This window comes from Dipodomys ordii, unplaced genomic scaffold (assembly GCF_000151885.1).
Source record: "Dipodomys ordii isolate 6190 unplaced genomic scaffold, Dord_2.0 Scaffold175, whole genome shotgun sequence".
NCBI lineage: Eukaryota > Metazoa > Chordata > Mammalia > Rodentia > Heteromyidae > Dipodomys > Dipodomys ordii.
In genome coordinates, this window is record NW_012267391.1 from 555,044 (window position 1) to 563,034 (window position 7,991).

General features: G+C 35.4%; 1 protein-coding gene across 4 annotated transcripts in view; it reads left to right on the forward strand.

Annotated features, from left to right (window-relative positions):
* Mfn1 (mitofusin 1) overlaps positions 1 to 7,991 on the forward strand; it is a 62,850-nt gene that overhangs the window by 30,696 nt on the left and 24,163 nt on the right. For all 4 annotated transcript variants that reach the window (XM_013033690.1, XM_013033693.1, XM_013033691.1 and 1 more), the window contains 5 exons: positions 1,906 to 2,027; positions 3,583 to 3,709; positions 3,985 to 4,089; positions 5,067 to 5,169; positions 5,313 to 5,542. In XM_013033690.1, coding sequence (XP_012889144.1) covers positions 1,906 to 2,027; positions 3,583 to 3,709; positions 3,985 to 4,089; positions 5,067 to 5,169; positions 5,313 to 5,542 — 687 coding nt within the window. The remainder of the gene's footprint in view (positions 1 to 1,905; positions 2,028 to 3,582; positions 3,710 to 3,984; positions 4,090 to 5,066; positions 5,170 to 5,312; positions 5,543 to 7,991) is intronic.

Here is a 7,991-nt window from a genome sequence, read left to right on the forward strand (position 1 = left end):
CTGAGCCACCTTCCCAGCCCCTGAAAGCTGCTTATTTTGACAAGGGAAGTATGGCACTTCAGAAAGTCATTACCACAGTTTATATTAAATATATAAAGAGGTTTGAGAACATGAACTCATAGCAGTATTAGAGAAATGACATATATCCCTAGTTTAAAAAATGCCAGGCACTGGCGGCTCATGCCTGTAATGCTAGCTACTCAGAAGGCTGAGATCTGAGGATCAAGGTTCAAAGCCAGCCGGGGCAGGAAAGTCCATGAGACTCTTATTCTTATCTTCAATAAACCACTCAGAAAACCGGAAGTGGCACAGTGGCTCAAGTGGTAGAGCACTAGTCTTGAACTGAAGAGCTGAGGAAAAGTTCAGACCCAGAGTTCAAGCCCCATGACCGACAAAAAATAAATAAATAATATATATATATAATATATATATTTTTTTCATAGAGAATAAATGGGATGGGTGTGGTGGCACACATCTCTAATTGATTCGAGCTTCTCAACAGGTGGGGATTGGAAGGATTTCAATTTGAGGCCAGCCTGAACAAAGCACTACTGAGGTCCTCAAACAAATGCCAAGTATGGTAGTGCCTCTTTCTAGTCTCAGTTACATGAGAGGCTTAGGTAGAAGGATCTAGGTCCAAGGCCAGCCCCGGTGAAAATACAAGATACTGTACAAAAAAAGCCCAAGGTTCAAGTGGTAGAATGCCTACATAGGAGGAGAAAAGCCACCAAATTAAGTGAGTGTGGGAGTGGGGGGAGAGAGAGGAAACAGAGAAGAAATAATTATGACTCTAGGAAAATAATCTATTGTAACAATTAGCATTACTTAGCATTTCTGAGATTGCTTAAAAACCAGGTAGTATGTTTTTATAAACAGTTACAGTTGTTTGCTAATGTTTTATCATTGCAGAATTTGACTTTGTATGTTGCAAAAAATAAAATGAGCCCAATTGTAATATAAAAAAGTAAGCTTTTGATCATGAATCATGATTAAAATAGATACGTTGCATATGTTGAAAATTGAGACAAAAATTTTACAAAATAGTTATGTACATCACTATATGTGATGTATTCTGATGTATTCTCTCTTCTAATTATAACTTCTCATAAACAACTTAAAATATTAATAGGTGTTGTTAAAGATAATTTTCATCTGGATCCTGGTAGCACACCTGTAATCCTACCTACTCTTGAGGCTGAGACCTAGATGGCTAAGGTTTGAATTGAGCTTAGGTACAAAAGCCCATGAGACTCCATCTCCATGTAACTAACAAAACACTGGATTGGAAATAGGTGGTTCAAGTGGTAGAATGTCAGCCATGATCAAGAAAACTGAGGGACAGCAAAAGGTTTTTTACTGAATTCAATCTCACACGCACAAAAGAATGTTTTAAACTGTTTACATTTAAATACATAGAAATCTTTTTCTGTAGTCATAAATGAATCATAATATTCTCAAACTAATTTTTAAATAAAAAATTCTAACTCATAACTCAAGAACTTATGTAGATTATCTATTGCAAATATGAAACCAAGATAGGCTACGGTTTGGTTACAGGTGATTCGAATAGGTTATTTGGTGATTCTGATGGAGAAAGCTTTTTTAACATTGGAAATAGTACCCTTTATTTTTTACCCTTTGTTTATGTTTTAATATATAGTCAAACCATTCCACATTACTGTGTAATAATACACAAAGAAATAAACTTGCTGTTAATAATGCCCTTTTTACTTTTGAATCTTTTAATTTTTTTAACTTATATAATTCTAACTTGTGTTTTTTGTGTTTATCTTCTATACTTATTTTTGTTTTGGTTTAAATTATAACCAGCAAGTTTTTGTGTTTAAATTCCTGAAATGTTGTGATGGAATTACAGTAATGTGTTATGGCTTGGGCCCCTCGCAGGAGTGTATCTCGCAGTCAGCAGTGAAAACAAAGTTTGAACAGCACACTATCAGAGCTAAACAGATACTAGATACTGTGAAAAACATAATGGATTCAATAAACGTGGCAGCAGCAGAGAAAAGGTATGAGTTTATTTTATTGCAACATAAAAGAATTAGATTTTTGTGTCAAATATCAGGTTTTAAATTGTTCTATAAGTATTTTCTACACTAAAATCAACTTTGTGGAAGTAACTGGTACCTACTTGTATATTTTTAGATGCACATTTGAAAGTAAAATATTAATTTCATAATTTTAGACATGTCAGGATCTCAGTATTCTTGTGTATATAAATTATGACTTCACAATGTTTAGTGGCTTTACAGTATCTTTAAATCAGTGTAAGAATCATTTCTTCAAGCAGCATTTTAGGAAGAAGTCCTGATCAAGTGATCTTTTTTTCATCTAACCCATGACCCAGTCTTATAGATTTGGAAATTATTGCCTCAAATATGATTTGCGAAAAATATAGTTTTATGGGGCTGGCAATATGGCTTAGTGGTAGAGTGCTTGCCTAGCATGTCCTGGGTTTGATTCCTCAGTATCACATAAAAACAAAAAATCAGAAGTGGTGCTGTGGCCCAAGTGGCAGAGTGCTAGCCTTGAGCAAAAGAAGGTCAGGGACAGTTCTCAGGCCCTGAGTTCAAGCCCCAGGACTGGCAAAAATAAATATTAAAAAAAAGTGTGTGTTTGTGCGTGCATGCGTGCGTGGGGGGGGCTCTTTGCTTAGTAACTTGAGAGTCTGAGACAGGAGGATTATGAGTTGAAGGTGAGGCATGGCTACTCAGCAAGACTATCGCTAAAAGACTGAAGGAGGAGGAGAAGGAAGAAGAAAAAAGAAACACAGGAAAGTATAGTTCTTACAAATGTGGTACACTTAAAACAAAGATCAAGATATATTAAATGTGGCAAAAGTTATGAGGTATAGCCTTGACTGGAACTTAAGTAAGTTTAAGCCAGTTCAGGGAAACATACAATGTCTTGGGAACTCTTAGAGCTTACAACTTTCTTAAAAGGATTTCAAGTCTTTGTTTTTCTGTATAATCTATAAATGAACAAACTTTCTAAATGTTCCAGACACTTTGGAGCCATGCTATCTCTCTTGCATGTGTTACTTCTGTAGTTTTAGTTGAACAGTTATATTTATTCACAGATAGATAGATAGATAGATAGATAGATAGATAGATAGATAGATAGATAGATAGATAGATAGATAGATAGATAGATAGAGATAGAAGTATAACTATAAATGATAGGTAACAATTAGTGGTTTAACAAAAATGGGCATGTAGTTGGATTTGGCTTGCCAGGTTACTTACTGTTTACTACTACTTGTTTATGAACTAAAAATCTCTATTCACTTTTGTTTTGCTGTTCATGTCTATGAAGCATTTGAAGACTTAGAATTCTAATCAATCAAGTTCAAACAGTGACAGTATTCAAATCAAATCATCTATAATATAGCACTTAATAAAAGAAATACTATTTGAATCCTCTCAGTTATTGAGATATAGAAATAAAGATTCCCCCCCTTGGGTCATGTTAATAGAAGGTTTAATACATAAATAAATGCTCCTCTTTAATTGCATTAAGATTGTAATATACTCTGGATATTGATCCGTCTTTACAATATAATAGGGTTTATTCAATGGAAGAGAGGGAAGACCAGATTGATAGATTGGACTTTATCCGGAATCAGATGAACCTTTTAACATTAGATGTTAAGAAAAAAATAAAGGAAGTTACTGAAGAGGTGGCAAACAAGGTAACAATAACTGTGATCACAATATCTGGAAATGAACTATTTTTTATGACAGTAAAAAAAAATTATTTCTTAAAAGAGTATTTTTTTTCTGTTTGATTGTTCTAGTACTTGATAATCTTATATGTGAGATAGGATCTCACTATGTAGTGTAGATTGGTCTAAATTGTTTTCCTTAGTTATAATGACATTTTTGTGAATGTTTTCCAATCAATTTTACCCCTTGTATAATTTAAATTGTTTTATTCTTTTAACTGATTCTTTAAAAATATTTTCAGGTTTCTTGTGCAATGACAGATGAAATTTGTCGATTGTCGGTATTGGTTGATGAATTTTGTTCTGAGTTTCATCCTACTCCAAGTGTATTGAAAGTGTATAAAAGTGTAAGTTAATGTTTAGTTTAAAAGTTTTTCTAAGCTGGTACTGTTGGCTCATGCCTTAATTCTAGCTATTCAGGAAGCTGAGTTCTGAGGATCATGGTTCATAGCAAGACTGGGCAGAAAGGTCTGTGATATTTTATCTGTAAAACTGGGAGACACACACACACAATAGGTAATTTCCTCATCTTATTTGTATTGTCATTTATTTATTCATTTATTTATTTTTTTATTTGTCGGACTTGGGGCTTGAACTGTGGGCTTAGGTGCTATCTCTACACTCTTTAGCTCAAGGCCAGCGCTTCACAGCTTGAGCCACAGTGCCACTTCCGGTTTTCTAGTGATTTATTGGAGATAAGAGTCTCATGGACTTTCCTGCCCGGGCTGACTTTGAACCTCGAACCTCAGATCTCAGCCTCCTGAGTAGCTAGGATTGCAGGTGTGAGCCACCACCACCCAGATGTCGTTTATTTAATACTTTGCCCATTCAGTGTCTTCTTGGTCAGTATGCAAACTAATCAATGGAACCGGACAAGAGAAATGAGCTGGATGTTAGAATAAAGAGATAAGAATTTAAAACAGCCATTATAAAGAAAATGAATGGAAAAAAAATAGGAATTATAGCAGTCTGGGAAGAAAAGTCTTAAGATTTCATCTCAGCCAGCAGAATGCCAGACTAGAATCATGGCTCAAGTGGTAGAGGGCCAGCCATGGGAATGCAAGAACACTGGGCCCTGAGTTCAAGCCTTGGTACTAGCACCAAAAAAAACCCCAAAACCAAACTGAAACAAAAACCACAAAGAAGCTGTGGTCCAGTTGTAGAGTATGTGCTTAGCATTCATTCATGATACTGTGGGTTCAGTTCTCAGCAGCATAGAAACAATGTGTATCCTCTAGCAGTTTTAGCATTTACTATGAAGTATTTAAAAACTCACATATACTTTGGAGAAAAAATAATGTGAACATTTACCACTGTTATACAGGAATTAAATAAGCACATAGAAGATGGTATGGGAAGAAATTTAGCAGATCGGTGTACCAGTGAAGTCAATGCTTCAATGCTTCAATCCCAGCAAGAAATTATTGGTAATATTTATGAGTACAATGTAGTGTGTAGTTTTCCTTCTCTTTATTATTAGTAAAAGGTTTTATATTTTGGATATTCTGTTGATGGTAAAACATTTAATTACAACTTTTGAAAATAAGTATAATAATTTTATTCTTTCTAGAAAATTTGAAACCATTACTTCCAGCTGGCATACAAAATAAGCTTCATACACTGATCCCTTGCAAGAAGTTTGATCTCAGTTATGACTTAAATTGCCACAAGTTATGTTCAGATTTTCAAGAGGATATTGTATTTCGTTTTTCCCTGGGCTGGTCTTCCCTTGTTTACCGATTCTTGGGCCCTACAAATGCTCAGAGGGTGCTGCTTGGATTGTCAGAGCCGATATTTCAGGTATGTATCTTTGAATCTACTAGTTAAGACTCATAAATGTTATGCAGTTTCCTGTAACAAACTGACTTCACCAAATCTGTGTATTTAAAGTTAATATTTATCTCATAAAGATATTTCTCAGTTAAATGGACTATAGATATGGGAAAGTCATTACAAAGGATATACCTGGTACTATTATAAATGGTTCTATATTTTTTTACTGTATTATTTTAGTGCTGACACTGGGACTTAGACTTGGCTTGGACTGTACTGTACCTTAGATTTTTCACTCAAGGCTGGCATTCTACCACTTGAGCTGCATCTCCACTTCTAGCTTTTTTGATGATTAATGGAAATGAGTCTCATGGAGTTCTTGTCCAGGATAGTTTTGAACCCTGAGCTTCAGATGTCAGCATCCTGAGTAGCTAGGATTTCAGGTGTGAGCCACTGATGTACAAAACTTTCTTTATGAGTCTTGAACTGAGGACTTTGTGATCTTTGCCCACAAACAACTGAGCCATGCCTCTAATCCAGTCTTTTTGGGGTTTTTTTGCTGGTTAATTGGAGACAGAATCTTGTCTTCAAACTGTGATCCTCAGATCTCAGCCTCCTGAATAACTAGGATTTCGGGCATGAGCCACTGGCACCAACTCTCAAAACTTACTTTATTAAAATATTTTATTTTCAGGATTCAAATAAATTGAAACAACTGGAAGCTTTAAAAAACTTTCAAATATATTTCCATAATAATTGTGAGAAATTTTTTAAAGTAATAAAATCATTGCCATAATTGATCTTTAGAATATTTCCATCCAAAAGAACCCTTTCTGCCCACTTGTAGTTAGTCATCCTTCCTAACTTGAACCTTGCTACTAATTGTCTTGAGTCAATATAGATTTGTCCTTTCTGTAATTTTATTGTTATAAAAGTGTTATATAGAGAGGTTATACAATTTCATAAGTAAATGGGTACGATTCTTTTTGACCATGTTACCCTTTCCTTCACTTTCACCCAGTTTCCCCCTCCTGTCCCTACCTACAAGTTGTGTAGTTCATTTTTCACATACTGTATACTGAATATATGGCTGCATTTGTGTATCATTCTTCCTTCCATTTCTGTGTCCCCCTTTTGTCCCTCCTAAAAGAAAAGCCAAAAAAAAAACAACCCAAAGGCAAAACCACCACCACTAATAATACTGGATTTCTTAATTTAATTTAATTTTTTGACTATTCTAAGTTTTGAATTCAGGGTCCTACTACATGAGTCACTCTGCTAGGTTCTCAACTACCCTATAAAGGGTATGGAATGGTTTTTATATGAAAGGTTTATCATGGAATCAGTATTGTAGCCTGTATTAATATTTCCTTCTTTCTGATGGCCAACTAATTCTATTTCTCATTTAATACATTTATCATCAGTTGGTGGATATTATGGTAGTTAGTACTTTTGGGCTATGAAAAATGCTGTTATGAACATGCATGAATGTTTTTATGTGGACATGTGGTTTCTCTTCTGAAGTATATGTATAGGAAGGAGTTAAATGCTAGGTTGAGATTACTTTAACATTTTTCTTTGTTTTATTTTTTTCTGCTAATACTGGTGCTTGAACTGGACTTTATGCTTTCTCCCATAGCTTTTTTACTCAAGGCTGAAGTGCCTTGCTTCTCTTTGTCCCCCCTACTCCCCACCCCCCACCTGCATGCCGTTTTACCCCTTTGAGTACTGGGATTTGAACTCCGGACTTTTCATTTGGCTGGGTAGACATTATACTTCAGCTGTGTCCCTAGCCCTTTTTCAAGTAGGGTCTTCTGTTTATTCCAGACCTGACCTAGACCTTGATCCTCTTAATTATGCTTCATGCAAAGCTATGATGACAGTCAAGTATACATTACCTCATCCAATTTGTTCTTTTAATTTTTTTTTTTTGATCTGTCATGGGGCTTGAACTCTGGGCCTGCGCACTGTCTCTGAGCTTTTCAGCTCAAGGCTAGTGATCTACCACTTGAGGCACAGCACCGCTTCCGGTTTTCTGGTTCTTAATTGGAGATAAGAGTCTCATGGACTTTCCTGCCTAGGCTGGCTTTAAACTGCAATCCTTAGATCTCAACACTTGAGCCTCCGGCACCTGGTTCTTTTAAATTTTACTAAGAATTTATTTTAGCAAAACAGCAGTATGTTTGAAAGAGACACATTTTCTACTCCCCATGCAAGAAATGGAAATTAAAAACCTCAAAATGGCAATTTCTTTTTTTCTTTTTTTTTGTCAGTCGTAGGACTTGAACTCTGGGCTTGGGCGCTGTCCCTGTGCTCTTCAGCTCAAGGTGAGCACTCTACCACTTGAGCCACAGTGCCACTTGCAGTTTTCTTTTTTTTTTTCTTTTTTTTTTTAATTTTAATTTTTATTTTTTGTGAACATACTGTACAGAGGGGTTACAATTACATGGGCAAGATAATGAGTACATTTCTTATC